A 25461-nucleotide genomic window follows, 5' to 3' on the forward strand; every position below is an offset into this window, starting at 1 on the left:
GTGAAAGAAAGGCAAAACGTCCCCAAGCCTCTCCAAGCCTGGCAGCCTGGTGTTGGGCATTGCTCCAGCTGCCTACCTCCCCCAGAGCTGAACCCAAGTCAGTCACCCAAGGAGATGAGGCCACGGCATTCCACACGATCAATATTACATCTGGAACTGCATTCGTTTGTGTTCTGAGACTCCTTCTCTCTCTTTCTATTTATTTTATTTTATTATTATTATTTTTTAACCGCACCATGTTGTGTGAGGGATCTTAGTTCCCCGACCAGGCATCAAACCCACGCCCTGTGTAGTGGAAGCACCGAGTCTTAACCACTGGACCGCCAGGGAATTACCCCTTCTCTCTCTTTTTTTTTAAAGATTTATCTTTTTTTTTTTTTTTGGCTGCATCAGGTCTTAGTTGTGGCACGCAGGATCTTCATTGAGGCATGCGGGATCTTTCATTGTGGCACGTGGGCTTCTCTCTAGTTGTGGCGTGCGGGTTTTCTCTCTCTAGTTGTTGCGTGTGGGCTCCAGAGCGTATGGGCTCTGTAGTTTGCAGCACGTGGGCTCTAGTTGAGGCGCGCAAGCTCAGTAGTTGTGGCGTGTGGGCTTAGTTGCCCTGCAGCGCGTGGGATCTTAGTTTCCTGACCAGGGATCGAACCTGCGTCCCCTGCATTGTAAGGTGGATTCTTTACCACGGGACCACCAGGGAAGTCCCCCCCTCCTTTTTAAATAAAACATTGTTCACAGTTAGTTGGGATTTAATATATTCAATATTTAGTGGCAACCAAAAGAAACTTAAGTTAGAAACTATTCTGATATAAATAAGGGCTCTTTGCCACTCAAACCATTCTTATGAAATGGTTCAAAACAGGCCGTACCTTGAAGTGACAAACCTCAGCCCAGAGGAGCGGCAGGAAGAGAGGGGACCCGAGAAATGCAGAATGCCCCGTAGAAGAGTTCCTCTCCTCACCCAACCCAGACATGAGCTACCTTCTGCTTGGAGATTTCACTCTGGCAGGACTGAACTAGCTAAGGGCCCTCTGCATGTACGAGCACATTTTCACATTTGCTTGCCCCCTGTTAAAAGCCCTCTTCTGGGAAAAAAAAAAAAAAAAAAAACCCTCTTCTGCCTCTAAATGGTTGCCCTCAAACTAAAAAATGACTGCCAGAGAGGTACTATCTTGAAGTGTTTTCTATTTTTGTTGACCCCTTTTTCTTTACACATTCACAGGGTGGGCTCAGAGAAATGAGCTCGCAGATCCAGCCCCGACCCCAGACACACGACCAGCCTCTAATGAAGTTAGAGGCACCGCCATTGGGGCTTGCTGGCCAGCGTTTGGACCACACGGTCTAGTACCAACCTGAAGATGCTTCTTGATCATCTCATCACTTATCCCCAGGTGCCTCTGGCAGGCCCCAGTGTTACAGAAGCAGCCAGTTCGCACGTGGATGTTGTGAAGACTGGCCATTTTATCCACCTGCGGGTTTAATATATGACATGGAACCAGTGTTAGGAGTGTCCAGTTTTACTCTGATTGCCTGGGAAGGCGTTTCAGATCCATACTTGGACCTCTCTTTCTTAACAGTAAAATGAAAATATGAGCTTGGAATTTTGCTCTAAAGTGCCATGATCTATCGTGGGTTTACTAAACACATTTTATAAAATGTTACTGATAATTAAATCTTATCCAGTTGGGTTATAAACATATGCCTGATAAAAGTGAAAGATATCAAATTCACACCAAACTCCAAGTTAAGAGCTCACATGTAAAACAAGCAATCTGATTTCTTAAATGAGCAGACATTTTTCCAAAGAAGACATACAAATGCCCAACAGGTACATGAAAAGGTACTCAACATCACTAATTGTTAGGAAAATGTAAGTCAAAACCGCAATGACATCAGCTCTCAAATATCTAATAGCTAGCATCTAATATCACAGCTGTTAGAACAGCTATTATCAGAAAGACAACGAATAACAGGAGGTGGAGAGAATGTGGAGAAAAGGGAACCCTCGTGCACTGCTGGTGGGAATGTAAACTGGTGAGGAACTATGGAAAACAGTATGGAGGTTCCTTAAAAAATTTAAAATAGAACTAATTGCTGGAACTTTGATCCAGCAATTCTACCTCTGGGTATTTATCCGAAGGAAATGAAATCACTGTCTTGAAAAGATATCTGCACCCCCATGTTCATTACAGTATTTGCACTAGCCAAGACATGGAAACAACCTAAGTATCCATCAAAGGATGAATGGATAAAAAATATGTGATTTATAAATATTATTATTCAGCTATAAAAAAGGAAAACCTGCCATTTGTGACAACATGGATGGACCTTGAGGGCATTATGCTAAGTCATAATGAAATATGCTAAGTCATAATGAAAACTGCTAAGAAATAAGTCAGACAAAGACAAATACTGTATGATCTCACCTACATGTGGAATCAAATCAAAATTCATAGATACTGAGAGCAGATTGGTGACTGCCAGAGGCAAGGGATGGGGGTCGTGAAGGTGGTCAAAAGATACAAACTTCTAGGTATAAGATAAATAAGTCCTGGGGATGTAATGTACAGCATGGTGACTATAGGTAATAACACTGTATCGCACATGTAACAGTTGCTGAGAGAGTAAGTCCTGAAAGTTGTCATCACAAGAAAAAGAATTTGTAACTATGTGTGGTGATGGGTGTTAACTAAACCTGTAGTAATCAGTTCGCAATATACATATGTATCGAATCACTGCACTGTACACCTAAAACTAATACAATGTTATACATCAGTTATATCTCAATTGTTAAAATTTTTTTTAAATAAATTAACCTTTGAAAAAAGAGCCCACATGTTTCAAGGGAGATTCACAAAGATAAAATCTGAGGGCGGCTGGGACGTGGGGCAGCTCCTTGGCATCCTCTGCCACCGGGTAGATTCCCAGAGCAGGACTTAGCAGAGCTACCAGTCAGAGCAGCTCTGCCTCAGCTCCCAGCCCAGGCTGCAAACATTACTGTGTTGACACTGTGTGTTATCGATTTGCTTTTCATAATGTCTCAGACTTTGGGTTGAATCACAGAACTAACTGCTATTCAATCCAGAAGTTCCCAGGCTCTTTCCTGTCCCCTGGAAGCTAGACAGGTGATTCGTAGTCACAAGGCTCAAAGGTGAGCTGGCACGAGGGATGTTTATCCCAGCTCTTCTGTTTGTGGGTCCAGAGCTCCATTCCCCCAAGGGCCTGGGGGCCCAGTGAGGGTCCTCAGCCCTGGTGACTCAGGTTAAACTTGGGGGAGTGCCCTAAATGCATTCAAGGAAACAAACACATCTTGCCCAGTCAGAGAAGCCTTTGAAACTTTTCTCCCTGGGAAGTACAGGTGGGGGACACAGACACAGGTCACTGCGTGGTCAGCCTGGCCTCCCCGCTAGGCAGGCACAGAGGTGTTACCTCCCACACACCCTTATGGGGACCACACTGTCTTCCCTTTAGCCGTCTCCCCTGGACGGTCAGAGTGAAAAGAAGCCACCTCTGCTGGTGAAATCCAGGAGTTCCCTGCTCTCTGAGACCTGGAGAACCTGGCGGCACCACTAGGTCTGGCCTACTCCACCGCCAGGATCAGGTGGTCTCCATTCAAGGGGCAGCCCCTAGGAAAGCCCCTCACTCCCCGACCCCAACTCCCGCCAAGCTGAATGAGAAGTCTCCCCCACCCACCCCGTATCCACTATTCCAGCTACCACAGCCACAAAACAAGCCACCCAAACTTGGCGGCCTAAAACAATAACCATTTTATTGTGCTCACGGCTACAGGGTTGTCAGGAGTTCAGAAAGGCCTCAGAGGAGATGGCGTGTCTGAGCTGGGAAGACTAGAAGGCTGGGAGCGACACGACGTCTGGGGTTGGAATCACCTGGAGACTCAGTTTCTCATGTATGTGTCTGGCCTCCAAGCCAGAAGGGCTCAAAGCAGACAGTCACCATCCTGCCTGCTTTTGGCTTCCTCACAGCATGGCCGCTCAGTGTAAAACTCCTTACACAGTAACTCGAGGCTCCAAAAGTGAATGCCCCGGGGAGCAATGCTGATGTCGCGTGGCCTTTTCTGACCCAGCCTCCAAAGCCAAGCAGTGTCACCTTCTGTAGCATTCTGTTGGTTATGAGTGCGTCACAGACCTGCCAAGATTCTAAGGGGAAGAGAGAGGGACCCCACCTAGAAGAGCATGTGGGTGGAAGAGGCTGTTTCGGCCACGCTTACCCTTTGTACTAATTTCTCATCACAACTTCATCTCCTCTCACCCTGAGACCTTTGGAATCCCACACAGGCTCGGCCAGTGCCCAGCCTGGTGAAGGAATTGGCTGCTGGGGCAGGATGAGCGTTGCATCCTGGGAGGGTGAGAAAGCGGCCTGACCACAGTGCAATGGAGCACTTGCTTCATACCAGCTCAGTGCTAAGGGGCTGTGCATTGTAACTCATTTAATCCTCGTGACAACCTATCAGCAGGGAACATTGTTATCTCCATTTCACGGAGACTTGGGGAGCTTACATTAACTCACCCAAGCTCCCAGAGCCAGCAAGAGGCAGTCCAAATCTGAACCCACCCTCTTAACCACTGGGTAGACTGTCTTCCAACAGAGGGGAGAATGAAATTCGGAGACCCGGATGTCAAAAACAAGAACCCAAAATCTTCTCACAGAAGGCTCAATTCTTTCACACATCCCTTGAAAAAGAGACAGCCAGACCCAGCCATGACGCCATCTGATCTTTCCAAAGGCCCCCCCAAATCCCTGTGGAATTCCCACATGTGAAGGAGCCCAGGAAAACCCAAGATTCTCCTGGGCCGGCACAGCTGGCCACGGCTCAGCCTCGGCCTCCACTCATAGGATGAGCTTCCTCTACAAAGGCACAGAGGGAGAAACTCATCCTGTGTGATGCCTCGGAGAATGAAGGTCCTGGTGAAGTCAACCAGGCACCCAGATACGCTCCCTGAGGGGGAGGGGGATTCTTCCTCTTGAGGCTTCTCTGGGCAAATGGTGGGGGGGTGGTTCTTTCACCGCTGCTTGGACCAAGCAGAACCACCTCCCCGCCAAGTACAAAGGCTGCCTCTTATTTGTAGAAAAGCTGAAGTCTCCCAGGCCTCCCAGAGTCACAAAAGAAAAGGCTTGAGCAGTTCATGATTAGGACACAAGAGTCACAGACTCTGTGTCTGATGAAAGAATGGGATTAATGCTATTGCTCGTAATAATCTATATCTTTGTCAGCATAGAAATAACTGTAGCTTGCTCTGCCCATATATGTGAGCAGGCAACTAAAATTGTCAGCAAAGAGAGCTACAGACCCATGTCGACATCTTTCACTCTAAGATCTCGACACCCTCTCTCAGCATGAAGCAGTTACAGAAGATGGACCTTCACTCCTATTCCCATAGAAATGTAATGATGTCTGATAGTGGGGATTTGTAAGCAGCTCTTTTGCCCCTTTTCTGTTTGTTCATTTCTGTTTTCCTCAGACAGACCTTAATTGTAAAAATGAGATCACTAGGTAACATTTAACCTAACTCCGGACTTCTGCTCTACTGAATGTACACAATGCCTTGCTTAACCGGTTGATTCCTTTCCTGGATTAAAAGGAGTAAGAATGAAGAATTAAGTAGTTAAAGAATAACAGCTTCCCTGTTAGCAAATTTGCAGGTGGACAACAGGGGCAAGAGAACATCCAATTGCAGGTGGACCATGAGGGCAAGACAGTACCAAACGAAGATCAGAAGTCAGTGGGCCTGCACGCAATGGAAAAATGATGAAGAATCTGATCTCCTACCTTAATGATTAACTGAGACTGTTTCCCCTTTTTCCCTTTAAAAATTGTCATGGCTGAGCAGAACCTTCGGAGTTGGTCTCCGGACATGAGTCCACTTTCTCCCCAGATTGCCAGTTTTTCTGAATAAAGCACCTTTCCTTTCTACTGACACTTGCCCCTCGATTATTGGCTTTTGAGCGGTGAGCAGCCCAACCTGAGTTCGGTAACATGCCTGCCACAGCTCACTTCATGGTCGCTTGTCTGCCCTCCTCCACACCCCTCAAAAAATACACTTATTTTAGGTTCGAGAATGAAACTTATTGTACCAATAACCTAGAATAACGTATTTGAGAAGGCAAACCTTTGGCCCCGATGCATTTTCCACCACCGCTCAGAAGCATTTAAAATTGCCTGCTTCTGAGTGGCACTGGGCTGTGTAAGTGAGGGGCAGTGTGGGCTGGGGTCTTCACAGTCAACTCACCCAAGAGACAACTTATGGTTGTAGAGTGTTGGCCCCTGGACACCAGTGAGAACCAACATTTCCCCCAGAGAGTATTTCTCAAGTTGGTTCCTCAGAAAGTTTATGGCTATTCAGAAGGGGGGACAGGATTCCTTGAGAAATGGATTTTGTTTGAGAAATTCTGGGTTTGACAAAGTGTACAGAGATAGTGGCTTTCAAGGGAAGACGAGCCACTATCTTCCAAACTTATGTGATGATCAAATCTGCTCCTCACAGCAGTTCTAGAAACCCGGGCTCTGAGAAGGGCCTTGGGCTCCGCATGCCCAGTGTGTGACAGCTCATCTGCTGACCACCTACTGCCATGTCTGAGTGCTCAGTGTGACTCTAGATTTTTTAATGTACTGGGCAGTGACCAGCTTACTCAACTGTGGTAAGGATCCAAGCAGTTCCCAAACCTGCAGTGTTTTCATGGGAAAATACATACAAAGGGTATATCTACAGAAACTATTTTATAACCAATCTACCAAATCCTTTGAACTCATAATAGGGATGAACTATGGTAGACATAAGGGCTTTTGTGCTACTAAGGACATCATTCCTACTTCATTGAAAAAAAAAAGAGTTATGAGTTCCAAGCAACATGCAAACAAATGGTGGTAAGAGGCCCAGAATTTTCTGTAACACTAGATATGGTCTGATGTATCAGTGGGGCTACCAAGCTGTTTGTACATGAAACGACATCAGACAGGCTGCTCTGTCTACACTATATTAGGGTGTCTTCCCTTGCTGGCAAGCTTCAGCTGTCCCCTCCCACTGCCATCAGAGACTCGACCTCTCTCTTCCCATTTGAAATTGATCACCTGTGGCTAAATAAGGAGGCCTGAAGAACTAAATAGCCGTGCCTGTTAGAACAAGAGTAAAGAGCCTCTAAGGAAGGACCAGTGGCCTCTCCAACAGCGCACAGGATTCATCATGGCTATTGCAAGGGCCCAGAGGCCTTGACTGCAAATTTCAGGGCTCAGAAAGGCTTCAGAATTCCAGACAAGAGTGATTCTGTTGTGAACAGGTCAGCAAGATGAAAAGAAAACCCACCTGGGAGTAACCAATGATGTTCCCATTGTCATCGAGCACGTTGAAGCTGATGACCGGACCCTGAACCTCTGGGCTGCTGAACTCAGAGTCGCTGTAAATCTGCACGACAGGGGCTCCGTTGGGGTACCGAAGGGTGGACAGGGCAGCGTAGGTGTACTGAGCCAGGGTAAAGGTGTGCTGCCTGATGTTCTCCATTCCACCTCAAAACAGTTACGAAAACAAAAGGGGATCATGAACTTAATGTAAAATTCACTATCTCATTTTTAAGAAAATGAGATCATTATAACTGGCAAACTTGGACCTCATATTAATGATTTTAAATACTTGTAAATAGTGCATGGTACTGCCCACACGATAAATGTTTAGGTCATTGGTACTGAACGACAGTTTACCACTGCTGCCTCTGTGGAATTTTTCCATAGGAATTGTTGTTGTCATCTTTCTTTTTTTTTTTTTTTCCCAGCTTTTTGCACTTTAATGTGTAATACTCGAGGTACAAGAAAACTGCATCTAACAATGTCATAAATCAAAGAAATCAGATCAGTCATCAAGGGCTCCAGAGTGAACAGCATCTTCATAACCTCCATGCTTATCGTCTTTGCTTTCTGGGTATAATTTAATAAGATCATCAGTTCAAAGAATGGTGATTGCAGCTTCAGTTGCAACTTTCAAACTCTTAACTTTAACTATGGTTGGTTCAAACACCCCTGCTTGTTTGTTGTCTCGGGGTTTACCATTGACCAAGTCAAGGCCAATCCATTTTAGATTTTTGCGTTCTGGGTTAACTTGAACCTCATTATGAAAAGCTCTTAATTTTGCAACCAGATCTGTGGAGTCTTGGGCAGCATTAACTGCAAGAGTATTAGGAATAACAAGAAGAGATCTTGCAAACTTGGCAATAGCAAGCTGTTCCCGGGAGCCCATGCTGGTGCATAGTTTTTGAGGTGTATAGAAAGGGCTGCTTATACAGCACCCCAACCTGGAACTACAGATTTTGACTCCAAAACTCTTCACTACACAAAGAGCATCATGTAAAGAGCTCTCCACCTCGTCACACATGAAATCATTTGCCCCACGTAGGATGACTGGCGCAGAGGTACGAGCCTTAGTGCTATTTTAAAAACAGTGAAATTCTTAAATCAATGCTTTAATAAGTCCATGCAGAAATTCACTCTAAGTGCCTTGATGAAATCCTGCTTACACAGGACATTTAGACATGGAAGCAATGTCTAGACCATGGAGAAGAGATGAAATGGTTACTTCATCTCAATTTACAATGGCCCAACATTATTTTATCCCATGCGTATAACTGCTTATATCATTGAAAGACTATAGCAGTCAATAAATGGGAAGTCATCTTCCTTTTTAAAAAAAAAAATGTTACTTAAGCATTCAGATAATTTAGACCCTTTGGTAACATTGCAAAAATGTACAATTTTGTCTTTACATGTATCTCTTTTTTGCTGTTGCTGTTTGTTTTCGTTAATGTTTAAATCTTTTTTTTTTTTTTTTTTTTTTTTTTTTTTAGTTTCTTGGCCACACCGCACAGCATGCGGGATCCTAGTTCCCTGACCAGGGATCGATCCTGCGCCCCCTGCAGTGGAAGCTCGGTGCCCCAACCACTGGAGCGCCAGGGAAGTCCCCTAAATCATTTTAATATTATACAAAGCAGTTAAGGATACTTGCTATAACATGGATGAACCCTGAAAACATTATGCGAAGTGAAACAAGCCAGACACAAAAGGACAAATATTGTATTATTCCTCTTACATAAGGTGCCTAGAATAGGCAAATTCATAGAAACAGAAAGGAGAATAGAGTTTACTAAGGGCTGGGGGAGGGGAAATGGGGAGTTACTGTTTTTTCAGTTTGGGATGATGAAAGTCCTGGAGAAGGATAGTGGCGATGGTTGCTCAACGATGTGAATATACTTAATGCCACTGAATTGAATATTTAAAAATGGCTAAACTGGTACATTTTATGTTATATAGATTTCACCACAATTTTTTCTAAAAAAGAGCCTAATTAAGTAGGAAAAATCAGGGTTTGCCTTACTGTGGGGCTGATATTGTCAATCTGCCTTCAGAGGTGCCCCTGGCTCTGTCAGACCCTCTCACTTGTGGTTTGGATACCTTGCTAGTATCTGTCCTTGAGAAAGTGCTCATTTCTCAATGTCTATCTTGATTATCTCCTCTTTGGCTAGATGATGCCCACTCACCTCCCTGCATTACTGTCATGACAGCCCTCCTATGAATTCTGTCTGCCCGCAGTTTTAGGCTTAGGCTGAGGACCTAAGGGTCTCCTTATTATGACGAGAGAGAGAGAGAGAGAGAGAGAGAGAGGAAGGGCTGCCTAACTGCTAAGCCGCGTCCCTGGTTCACCATAACCCCATACCCATGTGGACGATACAAGCAGTGTCACCCCGTTCTAGAAGCTTAGCCTCTGAAAGGAGCGCCCAGAGCGCAGCAGGAGTGGGGAGTCATGGCTCACCAGACAGAGGTTCTTCCAGCCTTGTGCCTTGTGCCAAGCCCCATAAGATGGGAAGTGGCATCCATCTGTGTGTTAGCCTGTGGGGAATGTCCCCCACCTGCTCACACACCCCAAGCACTTGTCAGGAAAGAAAACATGTATCATTGCAAAGGCCAGCAGAAGAGACAGTGTTTGGGAGCTCAGGGTTAGGCGTTAAACATTGCCTGAGTTTAAACCCTAGCCCTCCCGGGTTCAAGCTCCCTGGTCCTGGGGAAGGCATCCAACCTCTCTGAGCATAAGCTCCTTCGTGGGCAAAGTGGGCTCGTCATAAAGCTCCCCTGTGGGAAGACCCAGCGAGGTAAGAGCTAAATAAGGTCTCAGGATCTGTAAGCATTCCCAGTGCAGGGACCAAGGAGGGCTCCTCTGCGTCTGTGAGGTTATTAATCTCTGGATTTGGAATGTCTCTCACTTGTTAAAATGTTCTTTTAACTGACCAAAAAAAGGTCCAGTTTCTTGCTCTTGCCTCAGAAGTCATGTCTGGAAGTTCTTTAGAATCAGCTTCATCTGCATCAGTGCAGAGCTGCCATGTGCCGGTCACCTGCACAGACTCTCTCCTTATCTGAATCCCACCCAGGCCAGGGCTCCCTCAAGGACATGGGCAACAGGAAGCAAATTCCACACAGATAAAGAGGTCCACTGACCTGTGAGGCGCTCTAAGACATCGAATCCATGTTTTAGCGCTATCACGTCAAGGAAGGAGATGGTGCCATCTTCAAACCTGTAATGGTGGTGAGGGGGATGAGGTCAAGCTGTGGCTAGCTCCTCCGTGTGCATTTCGTGTATGTGACAACGGGGCTTTGACTCTAGCCTTAGCCGTGATCTATGGAGACCTTGCCTCTGCTGCCTTATACAATGCTGCTCTCCCCTCTCCTCCTCAAGACAGAGGGCCATGCACACCAAGACATGCGGGCTGCCTCTGGCCCTGACCTGGTCTGCAGCTTACTTGGGATGGGCTGGCAGTGGTGATAAAGGGCCCTGAAAGACAGTCACCACCTTGGAAGACTTCGGACTTGACAAAACCTCAAGTGCTGTGGGCTCTTGAAATGCTGCCCTTGACCCCAAGAGAGCACCACTGACAGGCCATCAATCCAGTCAGATCAATTGTGCAGCCATGAGGTTCTTAACAAGAGTCTATGATTCCGAAGTCTATAGGACCACAGCTATTCTAAGGCTCTCAATAAACTTCCTGATCATCATTATAATTATATTTGCATTTTATAGTTATTCATTTAGACAAAATCCTCATCAAATCTTTATTATCCATGTACTGCATGCCGGGCACCGTTGTAGGTGCTAAGGATACAGCAGTTAACGTGACACGTAGGATCCCTTCCTTCACAGGGCACAGAAACAAGGAATAACAAACAGCAAACACGCAGGGAAGCCAAATAAGCATCAAGCCAGGGAGTGCAATGAAGTTGCCGAAGCAGGAGGGCTGGCGGCTGCTTTAGACAAGATGGTCAGGGGAAGTCCTCTCTGAGGGAGCTCATTCGAGCAGAGACTGAGTGGAATTAAGGGAGCGAGGGAAACTGCTCATTTTTGAAACAGTTTTGGAGGGAAACAGAGTTCCAGGGAGAGGGTGCAGCAAAGGCCCTGAGCAGGTGGAGCCAGAACAGCAAGGAGGTCAGTGAGGCCAGGTGCAAGAGAGCAAGGCGGAGGGTGGTAGGAGAGCAAGTCAGAGGACTTCACCCTGGATGAGACGAGTGGCCGGAGGGCTCCGAGCAGAGAGGGGTGATGACGGGATGGGGCCTAGGTTTTGATAAAACGCCTCTGGCTGCTTCATTACCGAGGGGGAAGCCTGGGGCACAGTGAGGTGACAAACAGCAGTCTTATGCAAGTTGAAGCTTTCAATGGAAATACCGTGTTTTGTATTTTAACACTCTAGGGATAAGATTGCTCAAAATATCATTAGCAGAATGTTAGTATCCTTATAAAACTAATGGTAATTAATAGATATATAGAAATAATAATGAATCAATTGATAATTAATTGACCATTAATAAGTTAGTAACTAATGACTCCTTATTAAACATGATTAGGCAATAATGGCTTCTGTTACTAATTGATCAATAATAAATAATTATTGATTGATCAATAATTAACAGACTCTTAGGAGAAAAGGGAGGTTTTTTTTGTTTCCATCAGGGGTGTTTCTCACTGGGTTATAAAATAGAAAAGATTAAGAACATGGTCCAGATGCACGTTCAGGAAACATTTGAGTTGGGTATTAAATCTCAAGCTCTAGTCCTAGGATCACAAGAAAAGTATGAGGCTTCTAATGGTAAATAAATACATTCAGCTTTCTGGGAATCTTGGTGCAGCACCTGCTATAAGGCGATTCACCCAAATTGAAGGCAAGAGGTCTGGTCCAGCCCAGCGCACTCATGCCGTGCCTGTAATGAGCTGCCCCACTCCTCTAGGTCTTCTAACTAAATAAAGTTTGGGTTGTCATTTTGTTCTGCCTTTAATTTACATGATGTTGTGCCTGTCATTCTTTTCTCACTTGGTTATATTATATGCTACATTATCACACTTGGATTCAAAAGGTTTTACATTAGCTTTCCTGTCTTAGAATCGCGCAATTATGGAGAAGTCCTAAATGAAAGAGACATCAGATAGCCTCATAGCGTACTGATGCCAACTCAACCTTGGTGCTTCACCTATAGTAGCTCTAAAGAATTGTATCCTTTTAGGGATGCACTTTATAGGAAAAACATGAGGTGCAGAGATCAAGTCACAGGCTCCTATTCCCACAGTGTGCAGTGGAGCCCGGATTCACTCCCCAGCGGTCCAGCTCCAGAACCTACACTCTGGACTATGGCTCTACTGCCGAGGCCATGACCCCACCTGCAGGACCCTTGAGTCTGCACCCGGGTCTGCGGGGGATCTGAGCCACCTTCCCATCCAGGCCCCGGGGCCTTCTCAGGCACAGCAGAGTGACCAGCTCCTGGCCCCCACCTCATGGTATCTCCCACTGTTGGACCCAGCAGAACACTGGGTCAGCTGCCATTTTCACCCTCTTATACCTTCAACCTTATGGGCCCCAGCCATTGGCATCTGGGGGATTCCTGGGCACGAGCCACACCGCCTGCCCCTGCACCCTGAGAATGACACATAGACCAGCAAACCCAGGCAAGGAGCTGCCTGCCCTCAAACTTCCTTGGTAACCCCCGGGAGGCTCACAGAGGCTGCTGTTAGCTGTGCCCCCGAGTCTGGTGGTCTCTGATTTAACTGGTTCTTCTTGCTGACTAGACACCAAGCTGAGCTGATACTAGCTGCTGAAATACAGCTGTGCTGTCAACATGTATGCACACTTGTTCCAAATGGCACCATCCTTTTAAATCACTGCTTCAATTGCTGCCCCCTCATGTCAGTGCTGTGGCAAAGGCCTGGGGCCCATCCTCCTTACTCCTTGGAAGGCCTTCATCTCTTCTGCTCGCAGCCCTTCCCTGCAGGCCCTCATCCTCCCACAGCTGTGGAGAAGCCCACACACAGGCCAGAGTTCACAGCCCCCTGTGGCAGCTCCAGTTGACCTCTGACTCTTGGATCCGGGCCCTGTCACCCAGCACCTCCCTTGCACAACCCTACAGGTGGCATAGGCCAGACCCCAGCCTTGCTGAGCTCCAGCGGCCACTCCCATCGCCGGGTTACCTTTCAGCCACCGACTCTCTGGGGATATAGAAGTCTTCTTCTGCAAGGTATGCAGCGGCCGTGCCTCCTCCAAAGTAGGTTTTCCTCAGCAGAGGAGCTGAGCGGCTATTCACCAGCAGGGCGCCCAGGCCGGTGGGGAAGCCAAAGATCTTATAGAAGGAGAGGGGGACAAAGTCGGCCCGGTGAACCGATAGGTCCAGAGGCGAGGTGCCCACGTAGGCAGCCGCATCCAGCAGCACGAACCACTTCCCAGGCCCACTCACGGGGCGCATCCGCCCGGACTTGACCTCTTCTATCCAGGACAGGGGGTACCTGGTCCCGGAAAAGTTACTCTGAGCTGGGTAGCAGAAGAGATGCAGAGGCTGGCCATTGGGGTCGCTGGCAGCGGCAACATCCTCTTCTTCCGCCAGCCACATGTCCTCTGGCCTGACTGAGATTGAAGTGATGTTCATGGCCGCGGTGACCTCCCTCATGCCCACCACAGATGTGTGGCTGTCAGTGAGGTAACAGAAGCGACTCCCGCTGCTCTCTGGGCCTGGGGACACCCACGGGAAAGCCTCTGCCACCAGTTTAAGAGCAGCTGTGCTCCCGGCCGTGAAAATCACAGTGTAGTCCTCTGGGGAGGTGTGGAAGTGTGCCAGGATCCTGGAAGAAGCACAGCATCAGGGAACTCCTTGGTTTCCCTCCAGTGTTACATGTTTGGAGCTAGTTGTATTTCAACTAAATACGACATCTCTCTACCTTAAGAGCTAGGAAAAAGCCAGATAGGCTTTGCCACGTTGTGAAGTCAGGGCAGGGGCAGAGGAAGTTGTGGGAAGAGATGGCAAATGGGTGCAAACCGGCAAAATCACCCAGCCTCCCAAATCCCCACCCCCAAATGGAGAAGACAAAAATCCACAACTAGGCTTCCCTGGTGGCGCAGTGGTTGAGAATCTGCCTGCCAATGCAGGGGACATGGGTTCGAGCTCTGGTCTGGGAAGATTCCACATGCCGCGGAGCAACTAGGCCTGTGAGCCACAACTACTGAGCCTGAGCGTCTGGAGCCTGTGCTCTGCAACAAAAGAGGCCGCAATAGTGAGAGGCCCGTGCACCGCGATGAAGAGTGGCCCCTGCTTGCCGCAACTAGAGAAAGCCCTTGCACAGAAACGAAGACCCAACACAGCCAAAAATATAAATAAATAAATTAATTAATTAAAAAAACCAAAATCCACAACTACCTTAAACTCAGTTGAAAACATCCCTTCTTGGTCTACTGTCTGGCTCTATCATAACAAGTTTTCAATCATCACCTTGTTTAACATTGCTTTTAATACGGGCAACCCTATAGCAAAAGAGTATCATTTTCAAATTGGAAATAATTTGAAATTGTATAGATTCAAATATCTTTAGGTACCACCTAAATTATTTTGCCAAAAACTAATTAATTTGTTATGTGCAAATATTAGTAAAGGGGGGAAAACTGAAAAAACAAGATGTCTAAATCTGAAATACGAAAAGAAAAAAAAACAGAGAAAGCATTTTTTTTCTCCCTGAAAACAAGACTTAGGAACCTGGGTCACTCCTTGTCACTCTGGCCCCCAGGAACTCTGGCACCAGCCCAGAGCCGCACATGATAGCTTGGGCACCTCAGAGGTGCCCACCTGTGCTTCTGGTCGGCCCCGCTCTGCACCTGCTCAAGCTCACCTTCCTGTCCTCTGACCCTGATGGCTATCAGCGTGCATGTGTGGCCATTTAGCTGAACGTGATCTTCCTGAAACCAACTCAGAAGCTCTGTGGGATGTGGGTAGGTGGTAGGAAGTCCATCCACCCACAGGTGCCCACACAAGTTGGCACCCCTGCTGCTCACCTGTAGCGCACCTGCTCCACCGTGTCATGCGTGAGCTTGCTGCTGATGTTCTGGCTGTGAGGATTACCTGGCAGGTTACAAAGACAACACCGTTGGGTCACTACTTATAGTCTCTCCTTTTGTGTTCCTCCAAAATCCCCTCCCTCAGTTTCTCAAAATTTAAGCAAAAAAGTTATCATATGACCCAGCCTTCCCCAAGTTCCAAACAGTAAATTTAATCAGGGAAGTGAGAAAATGCAGAAAGAAAGGAAAAGTCAAGCAAGACAAAATAATAATGGTTTAGCCATTAAACAAAGTCAAGGACCTTTATTTAGTTCCTCCTCAAGGGCTATAGATAATATTCTGGGCCATATCCTTTGAGCTATTTTATAGATACTAAAACGCATACCAGGTGGAAGAAGTTAACTGTATGCTGCCCCTACCCAGTTCTCCCTTCACATCTCCACCGCTCTCCTCCCCTCCCTGTTTCTGGGCTGGTTCCTGAAACCACCGCAGGGTCTTGGCTCATGCTGTTCCTTCTGCCTAACATGCCCTCTCCTCTTTTCCGAGTGAATTCCTCCTTCTCCTCTAGCATCCGCCCCACTCCTGTAGAAGCTTTCTGTGACACTCACGCTGCCAGTTCACCGTCACTCTGCAGATACAGACCCCCATAGCGCCCGGGGCCTTTTGGTCACAGCCCTTTGCTCAATTGATAATTTACTTTATTTACATTTTACACCACTTTACTTTTTTTTTTTTTTTTTACATTTATTTGGAGATCACTTGATTGAGGTCTTGTCTTTACTAGACCATAGTCCATGAAGGCAGGGACTGTATTTACTTTGTTCCCATTACAGCACCATGCCCCCAACACCAGAGTGGCTTAATCAACACTTACAGAGTGAATGAATGAATGAATGAATGAATGTTCCTCCTGCTGTCCCACCCTCTGCACTGTGCTGGTCCCGCAGGGTCATCCCACCACCAAACACAGCACCCCGTGCCCTTCCTGACACTGACCCCTTCTTCTGGAAGTGTGTCCCTGAGGCAGTCCCTCCCACCCAGCAGCACATGTGCTACAGGGACTGGGTGCTTGCTTGCCTGACCCCCTCTCTCACGGGGCTTACTCAGCTTTGCGTGTTCAGCACTGTCCCGCCTGTTAATGTGACATTTTATTAAGCATAGATATATTAGCTGAATGTAGTTGGCTAATGTTCAGTAAAAAATCAGTTGTGCTGTGTTTTTCTTTACCATAAACATTTTCCATGAGATCTTTAGTGAAGCTTGTAAGCTGGCTCTGGGGGAACAACGTGGCTCCTGCATGGTCAAGATAGACAGTTCCTGAAAGAAAATACAAAATAAAGCTGTGATTATTTTTCAGAGGTATTCCACTCATTTCACAGAGGAGGATTATTTCACACAGAGGAGAAGCCCAGCGGACGTTCATGATTCAGGATGGCAAAGCTATTTCATGTTATGACACACACCCTGTTCTGGAGTTTCCGCGCAGCTTCCCAGGCTGTCAAGCCCTGATTCTACGTTCCCATAGTGAGTTCCAAAGTCCTCAACCCTAGAACAGCTGTGACAGCTTCGGAGATGACTGGGAATGGCTGTGGTCTTTCCAGTCTCTCTCATAAACAGAGAAAGGCAAATTTAGATGACAGTGAGATACCAAGCGTTACCAATCAGATTGCCCCAGATCAAAAGGATAACTCACTGTATGGGTGAGGGTGTGGGGAAACAGGCCCGCTGTTACATGGCTGGTAGGAGGGTAAATGGGTGCAACTTCTTTATGGACAGAAATTTAGCAATATCCCTCATGCTTTAAAAATGCAAACTCCCTTGACCTAGCAATTTGTCTTCCAGGAATCTATCTTATAAATTGTGAAATGGCCTGTCAGTGAGGACATTCAGTGCAGAACTGTCTGTAAGAGCAAAGGGTTGGAAATGACTTAAATATCTATCAACATGTATTTAAAATAAAGAATTTGAATACACCCATCTAGTACTGACATGGAACAAATTCCAAGATATGTTTTCAAGAACATACAATGTGAATAGATTCATTCATTCTTTCATGCACTTAACAAATATTTTTTGTTTTGTGCAGGATGGATTTTTCATTTATTTTATAACAGCTTTATTGAGATTAATTCACATACCGTAAAATTTGCCCTTTTAAAGTGTATGATTTAGTGGTTTTAGTATATTCGTAAAGTTGTGCAACCATGGCCACTATCTAATTTTAGAACACTTCATTCATCCCAAAAAGAGACCCCATACCCATTACCACTCACTCCCCAGATCCCCCAGCCCTAGCCCCTGGCAATCACCAACCTATTTTCTGCCTCTATAGATCTGTCTACTCTGGACATTGCATATAAATGGAATCATACAACATGTGGTCTTTTGTGTCTAGCTTCTTTCACTTAGCATAATAATTTCAAGTGCATCCATACTGTAGCATGTATCAGAACTTCATTCCTTTTTTGTGACTGAATAGTATTCCATTGTACGGATATGCCACATATTTTGTTTATCTATTCATCTGCTGATGAATATTTGGGTTGTTTCCAATTTTGCCTATTATAAATAATGCTGTTATGGATCTTTGTGTACAAGTTTTTGTGTGGACATATGTTTTCTCCCATTTGGTTGGTTGTTCTTTCACTTTCTTGATGATAGCCATTGAAAAAAAATTTTTTTTTAATTTTGATTAAGTCCAATTTGTCTATTTTTGTTGCTTGTAATTTTGGTGTCATAAGAAACCACTGCCTAATCCAAGGTCCTGATGATTTATACTTATGCTTTCTTCTAAGAGTTTTATTCTTTTAGCTCTTATATTTAGGTCTTTGGCCCATTTTGAGTTAATTTTTTAATACAGTGTTGAAGAGGGGTCCAACTTCAGTCTTTGGCATGTGGATACACCATTTAAGAGACTATTCTTTCTCCTGTTTAATAGTCTTGGCATCCTGTTGAAAATAAATTGACCATAGATGTATGGGTTTATTTCTGGTCTTACAACTCTACTCCATTGGTCTATGTATCTATCCTTATGCCAATATCACATTGTTCATTGTTTTGATTACTATAACTTTATGTAAATCTTACTTACCTTTACTTTTATGGCAGTGTAAGTCCTTCCACTTTGTTCTCTTTTATTTTCAGTAATTTTTTTTTAATTTTATTTTTTGGCTGCATTGGGTCTTCGTCGCTGCACACGGGCTTTCTCTAGTTACGGTGAGCAGGGGCTACTATTTGTTGCGGTGCACGGGCTTCTCATTGCGGTGGCTTCTCTTGTTGCGGAGCACCGGCTCTAGGCACACAGGCTTCAGTAGTTGCAGCATGCGGGCTCAATAGTTGTGACTCGCAGGCTCTAGAGCACAGGCTCAGTAGTTGTGGCGCACAGGCTTAGTTGCTCCGTGGCATGTGGGATCTTCCTGGACCAGGGCTCGAACCCGTGTCCCCTGCATTGACAGGCGGATTCCCAACCACTGTGCCACCAGGGAAGTCCCTCAACTTTGTTCTTTTTCAAGATTGCTTTGGGTATTCTGGATCCTTTGCATTTCTATATGAATTTTAGGATCAACTTGTCAAAAAACTGCCTGGGATTTTGATAGGAATTGCATTGAATCTGTAGGTAGTTTTGGGAGTATTGCCATCTTAACAATATTAAGTCTTCCAATCCATGAATACAGGATGTCTTTCCATTTATTTAGGTCTTCTTTTATTTCAATGATATTTTGTAGTTTTCAGTGTATGTCTTGTACTTCTTTTGATAAATTTATTGCTGTGTATGTTATTCTTTTTGATGCTTTGGGAACTGTTTCCTTTATTTCACTTTCATAGTGTTCATTGATACTGTATAGAAATTGAATTGATGTTTGTATACTGACCGTCTATCCTACAACTTTGCTGAACTTGTTTTTTTAGTACTAATAGCTTTGCGTGTGGATTTTTTAGGATCTTCTGTATACAAGATTATACTCTCAGCAAGTAGAGATGTTTTACTTCTTCCTTTCCAATCTGGATGTCTTTTATTTCATTTTCTTGCCTAATTGTCCTGGCTAGAACTTCTAGCACAATACTGAATAGAAGTGGTGAGAAGAGACGTCCTTGCCTTGTTCCTGATCTTAATGGTAAAATTTTCATTCTTTCACCTTTAAGTATGATGTTAGCTGTGGTTTTTTTGTAGATGGCCTTTATCAGGTTGATTAAATTTCCTTTTATTCCTAGTTTATTGAGTGTTTTTATATTCAAGAAATATTTACTGAGCACTTACTGTGTTCCAGGCACTGTTCTAAGTGCTGGGGACATAACAGCAGACAAAATAGAAGCTGGTATGATAGTGACAGAGAAAGACCATAAACAAATAAATATAAACTATGTCAGGTGGTAAGAAATGTTATGGCTCAACTATGTAAAAAACAAAAACAAAACCCATGTACACACACATATAAATATAGACAAGCACTGGAAAGGCAAACAAGACACAAATGGCAGCAGTTGACTCCGGGGTGGCCACAGTGGCGGCAACTGGAGTTGGGGGTGCTCCCTGGCCATTCTTCATCCTCTTTTGACACCTTTTGAATTTGGTACCATGTTAAATGTATTACCTAGCCAAAAAAATTAGTTTTAAAATAATGTTCTCATTTACTAAAGATTCAGAAATAGAAAGGTACCGCACCAAAAGAAAGGCTTTTGTCCACCCAGCATTAGGGAGACGCTCATGGGGAGCATTAGTGCCCTGTCGCTATTATTAGAAGAAGTAGGCAAACGACCCCCAAACCAATCGGCATTAGGTCTTCAAGAAAGGGAATTCCAGGGTCTCTTCTGGCTCATGCACCTTCAGTTCTTGGTTCCATGCAGGGTGAGTGACCATCAGTCAGCACCCAGAGGCTTTAAGAACCACTTGAACCACAACTGTGTAATCAATATGCTCCCTTCACCAAAACAAGGACATTCCCATCCAATGGGTTATGCAAAATATTTCAGCACTTAAAGGTTAAGCATTTAATTATCCAGAGCAACCACTTAACCAGACAAATTCTCAAACCTGCAAGAAAACTTTGGGGGGGGTGGGTAGGGGTCAGGGATAGAAAGAGGAGGTGAATCTTACGCTATTGTGGTTTGGTTTGCTTGTTTTTCCCTGCCCTCTTTCTGGTTCGTTTGTTTCTGTGTGAAAAAAGAGGGGGATATGTTCCTAGACTCCCAGCAGCGGGAAGGGTGAGTTTATAGTCCACAAAGTCTGCTTCAACCATAATATAGAGGAAATGCTGGGAAATTGTACTAGATAGATAGATAGATAGTTAGGTAGGTAGAGAGATAATCACAAAACACTATCACAATTACAGTAGATGTTAAAAGGGCACTGAAGGCCAGCCTGGGATCCTGGCTATCACATCTAAACTTTACATTTGAGGAAAAGGGTGCTGTTCTCTGAGACACAAGAATGAAACAAGGAGGGATCTACTTTCTACTTTCCCAGGGTAGTGTTGAGGGGAGAGGTCATCCAGTGATGGATGTGAGGGATCAGAGCTGGAGGGGGTTAGGGGATTAAGGAGGAGTGATGCTGAAATAATTACCTACTGTACGATAACAGCTTCTGGGATTTGCTTCAAAAGAATGGGGAGACTTTCTCAAGTCCTCTGCACCTGTGGGTATTCATTCTATAGGTGCCTCTATTTCTGTGGGTAGGAAGTTTCTATAACCAAAAAAGTTCAGAGAGAAAAGGAAAGAGAGAGAGAGAGAGAAGAGGCACTGTCTCCAGCAGGTGAATGGGCAACTGGGAAGATCGGGGAGGGAGTGAAGAGAGGCCGCCAGAGGGCCACTGTCTCCTCCTTTGAGCTTCCCTGCTTAAGTACAGACGGGGCCACTCAAGGAGGAGGGCACAGCCCTTAAAGCTCCCAAAGTGGGGGGGGGGGGGGCGGGAAAACAATCACGTTCCGGAACATGAGAAAATGACCCAGAGAGCTGAAGTCAGCTACCTGATAACTGAAACATAAATCATGGTTGTTGTTCTGCCACAAGCGGGCAAGTGGCACCAACTGTTCACCACGACAGAATAAATACACCTCAAATCCCAGTGCCCGGCGCCACGACCTGCCCACTTACCCGGCACCCCTCCCAGTTCAAACAGCACGCCCTTCTAAGGCTTGGTGAAGCCCCTCACAGAAGGTTGCTGGAAAAGGATGAGTCCCGACCCGGTGCGGAACGTCCTCCCGCCCTGCAGCAGTGGGCTGGGAGGACCACTGGACAGATCAAGCTTGTCTTCCAATTTAACCTGCCTGTTCCGCCTTGCGGAACTCGAAGGCACGATGAGATCCCGGTCCTCACGTCCAATGTACTGTCTCGTCCTGTACTTAAAGTTCGAATTGCACGGTTTGCTAATTCTTCAGGTCCCCCAGCGAGCTGGACTTCCGAGGCATTGTTCTGCCTACACTAGTGAGAAAAATGAGACTTTGAAAATACAAACTGCTGGGAGCCATCCCAGCGGAGTCTGGAGCGCAGCCTCGGGAAGCTCCTGCACGGCGGCCGCAGCCCCTCGGTCCCCAACCCGCGCGCCCGCAGAGTCGCGGTCCCAACCCCGCGCGCTGGCCGCCCGTGCACCGCTCCCGTCCCCGGGCAATCACCCGAACAGTCACGGCCGCCGGGCATTCCTGCATTTTGCAACCCCGGCTCCAGTTGGAACTTTAGAGCCGGGAGTCTCGTGGCAAGCGAAGGCAAAAAGAATCCTCAGCCCTATTCGCAGAGGGCGGAGACAGGTGGCAAAGGACCACTTTGGTCCTACATCCCTGGAAAGTCTAAGGAGCAAGAAGTCTTGGGGTTGCAGATGGGACCTCAGGGAGCCGCGTCCACGAAGAGAGCTCGTGGACACATCCCTCCAGGTCTTTCGATTCAAAATGGGTCCCTAATGAGGTAACGCCGCTCCCGCCGGGAGCAAAAGTTCCTTCCACGTCGGTTCTAGAAACCGCGTGTCCCCCACAGCCTCCCGGCAGGCCCGGCGCAGCTACCCCCGCCGGTCTCACCTGCCAGGCGGCCGAACTCGCGCGCCCGGAGCTCGTGCAGGTTGCGTCGGCCATACCCGTAGACGAGAGGCTGCGGGCTCGAGTCCAGGAACTGCGCAAAGGCCAGCAGCTCGGCCCCCGACTGCCCGGCGCCGCCGGCCATGACCCAGGACTGCGCGCCGCGCAGTCCGAGCGGGCTGCGCCGGGGAAGCGCCGAGGCCCGCCCGCCGCGACTCCGCCCCGCCGCGCCCCGGCCGCGCCTCCCGGCCAGCCAGTGACACCGCGCCCCCGCCGAGGGGCGGCGCCTCTCCCGGCAGGCCGGGCTTGCCCCGGGCGCCCTGACTCACGGAGTTTCACTGCTTTCTACCCTTTTCCCACCTGGGGGCAAGGGAGTGCCCGTGGTTGTCTCTTTTAACCGCTTTCCAACGGAGTCCACGGAGACGCCCCCAGACCCTTGGAACACAAAGTTCTCGTTTACGGTACCACGGAGAGGCTGATGCAAGATGCAATGAATTGCTTTTTGCTGCTGGACATCCTGGAACCTGGCGATCCTCCCCGCCGACTCTCCCTGGCCCGAGCCCAGCGCAGCGCCCGGGAGCCTCACTCTCCGTGGAGGAACCCCAGTGTGCGGGGCGGGGCGTTTGCAAGGAGACTTCCCCAGGTGCTGTTCCCCAGTGGGGCGTGTGCTCGGCGTTTCTGAGAATGTGGCTGAGCAAAAGATGGAAGAGGAAAAAGATTGGGGACCGATGAGTTTGGTTAATAAGGTCGCGGCAGGTGGGCACCGTCGGGACCCGGTAGCTCCAGTGCGACCCAAGCAAAAGCACCTCCTCCGCTCCGCCAGGGGCCTGCATCCCAGGACACAATTGCCTCAAGTGTGGAGAGGCGGGCCAAACCCACGGGCGGGAATTGCCGGGCCCAGTGTGAGTGTGGAAGCGGGTGGGCAGGTGGGGGCCGGCTTCCGGGGATGGAGTGAAAGGTACTGGAGGCCCAGGAAAGGTGCCCGAGGTGAGAGGAGGGCTGTGCAGAACCCGCATCGGAGGGCGGCAAAGTCTGGAGGCTTAAGTGAGGACTCAGATTCGGGTCTTGGGGACCCAAGGTGGGGCCCCAGGAATGGACCACTGGCTCTGTTGTAGGAAAAATGGGGCGTGAGAGGATGGTCTTGGTCATATCCCAAGTCATACTCCTGGGGCAGACGGTGCAGATAAGAATTCAAGCGCTAGCCATAGTAAAGTGAAAGGTTTATTTAGACAGATACACACTCCGTATACAGTGTGGTTGGTCTCAGAAGGCGAGAGAGGTGCCAGGGAAATATGGGGTGTTTAGTTTTTATGGGCTGGGTAATTTCATAGGCTAATGAGTGGGAGGAATATTCTAGCTATCTTAGAGAAGGGGCAGGGATTTTCAGGAATTGGGGCAGCACCCGCTTTTGGTCTTTTATGGAACTGTCATGGCACGGGTGTGTCCTTTAGCAGATGCTAATGTATTACAATGAGAGTATAATGAGGCTCAAGGCCTACTGGAAGTTGAATCTTCCGCCATCTTGGGCCTAGTAGGTTCTAACCAGCTTTTGTCACTTCCTGTTCTTCTTAATGGTTGTGTCATTGCTTTAATGGTTGCGCTCTGCCCCCTTCCTTTCTGTCTCAGCTCTCAAAGCATGCTGCAGTGGGACAAGGTGGGAAGGGCACCCAGGCCACAGGTTCACTGCCTGTGCTGCAGCCAGGCCCTCAGTCACCCTGTGTGTGCGCTGCAGGCACCTTGGGATGCGTGACAATGCGTGGAGCAGACTCCCCGGTCCAGCCTCTGCTTGTATAAAAAGCAAGGGTTCTGCTGCCTGGTGGCCCACCAGCCCCTCCTGGCTCAGCCCCCAATACCAGGTCTGAGAAAGACCCTGGGGGTGGGGGAGGCGGGTTGTGGCCCAGGCCAGAGCCATTGGGTACCGGGCTGCAGTGCTAGAGCCGGTGCCCAGGCTTCCCCTTGCCTAGGTGGCCCCTGCCTGAAGACCGCCCTGGCTAGTCTCACTCACTGCAGAATTCCCAGGACCAGGACTTCCCTGGTGGTCCAGTGGCTAAGACTCCGCGCTCCCAACGCAGGGGCCTGGGTTTGATCCCTGGTCAGGGAACTAGATCCTGCATGCCGCAACTAAGAGTTCACATGCCGCAACTAAAGATCCCCGATTCTGCATGCTGCAACGCAAAACGATCCCGCATGCCGCAACTAAGACCCGGAGCAGCCAAATATATAAATAAATATTTTTTTAAAATTATCCCCAGGATCTTACTCTGGAAGGAATGGATGGTATCGATGGATGGATGCCCGAGTTTGCTCCTTAGCGTCACCATCCAGCCACCTCCCTGCAGCGTACCTGTTGGCCATACTTGGAGCAGGAACCTTGGGCATCTTGGCCTCACTCCATTGCACTCTAACCTCTAAATGTGACTTCTGGCAACAGTACCAACAGGAGCAGGCACTGCACTGGGCACATGTATACTCTTATCTGTACTAATTATTCAACAGTTAAATAAACAGATCCATGAGGTGGCTCTTACAGGTTGGGTGGCTGTGGCAGAGAGAGGTAGAGTAACTTGCTCAAGGGCACACAGCTAGAAGAAGGTGGACAAGCTAGCGCCTGGGAAGTCAGTCTCCAGAGCCCAACCAGTTAAATGTGTTCAACAATCTCTCCGGTGTAAGCCACGGTGGTCCTCAGGGCCTCCGCCTCCCCACCTCTAAGTTGGGGAGAGTGCTGGGGGTTGATGCTCCTCTCACCCCTCCTTTTAATGCACTACTTCTCCCTGAGGATCTCCTTGAGGCCAGCCCTCTCAGGAATTAACCTGCAAGAATCATCTGGAAGCCTATGAAAATGCAGATTCTGATTAAGTTGGGGGGCATGGTGGTTAAGGTTCTGTGTTTCTGATTCGCCTGGGCGATGCGGACACTGGAGTCCTTGGACGGCACCCTGAGCAGTGAGGGCCTAGGTTACTTCCCTGGGAATGTAAGGAGTACCTCTCCTCAAGGTGTTATGTGGCCAAGTAACAAATCACAAATCCACAAGGGTGTTACATTAGGACAAACTTGCTAGGGAACAATCTGAATGGGCCAAGTCAGAACTCCTTTAAAAAACATTTTTTTAAATTGTGTT

At 47.4% G+C, this 25461-nt stretch overlaps 1 protein-coding gene across 6 annotated transcripts in view; it reads right to left on the reverse strand.

The window, feature by feature from the left end:
- Positions 1–22580, reverse strand: part of MOCOS (molybdenum cofactor sulfurase) — a 62297-nt gene extending 39717 nt beyond the window's left edge. For 2 of the 6 annotated variants that reach the window (XR_014234182.1, XR_014234183.1), the window contains exons 1-7: positions 22347–22579; positions 16570–16659; positions 15340–15406; positions 13494–14138; positions 10484–10560; positions 7314–7513; positions 1347–1463 (exon numbers count right to left, since the gene is read on the reverse strand). Coding sequence is in view for 4 of the 6 variants with exons in the window: in XM_082354229.1 (XP_082210355.1) it covers positions 1347–1463; positions 7314–7513; positions 10484–10560; positions 13494–14138; positions 15340–15406; positions 16570–16659; positions 22347–22488 (1338 nt within the window). In the remaining 2 variants the exon portion in view is untranslated. Of the gene's footprint in view, positions 1–1346; positions 1464–7313; positions 7514–10483; positions 10561–13493; positions 14139–15339; positions 15407–16569; positions 16660–20903; positions 21023–21432; positions 21450–22346 lie in introns of those variants that run through there. The other 4 variants (XM_082354230.1, XM_082354229.1, XM_082354231.1 and 1 more) reach the window with 4 other exon arrangements.
- Between the last annotated feature and the right edge of the window lie 2881 nt (positions 22581–25461).

This window comes from Balaenoptera borealis (genome assembly GCF_965194805.1).
Source record: "Balaenoptera borealis genome assembly, chromosome: 14".
Taxonomy (NCBI): Eukaryota; Metazoa; Chordata; class Mammalia; order Artiodactyla; family Balaenopteridae; genus Balaenoptera; species Balaenoptera borealis.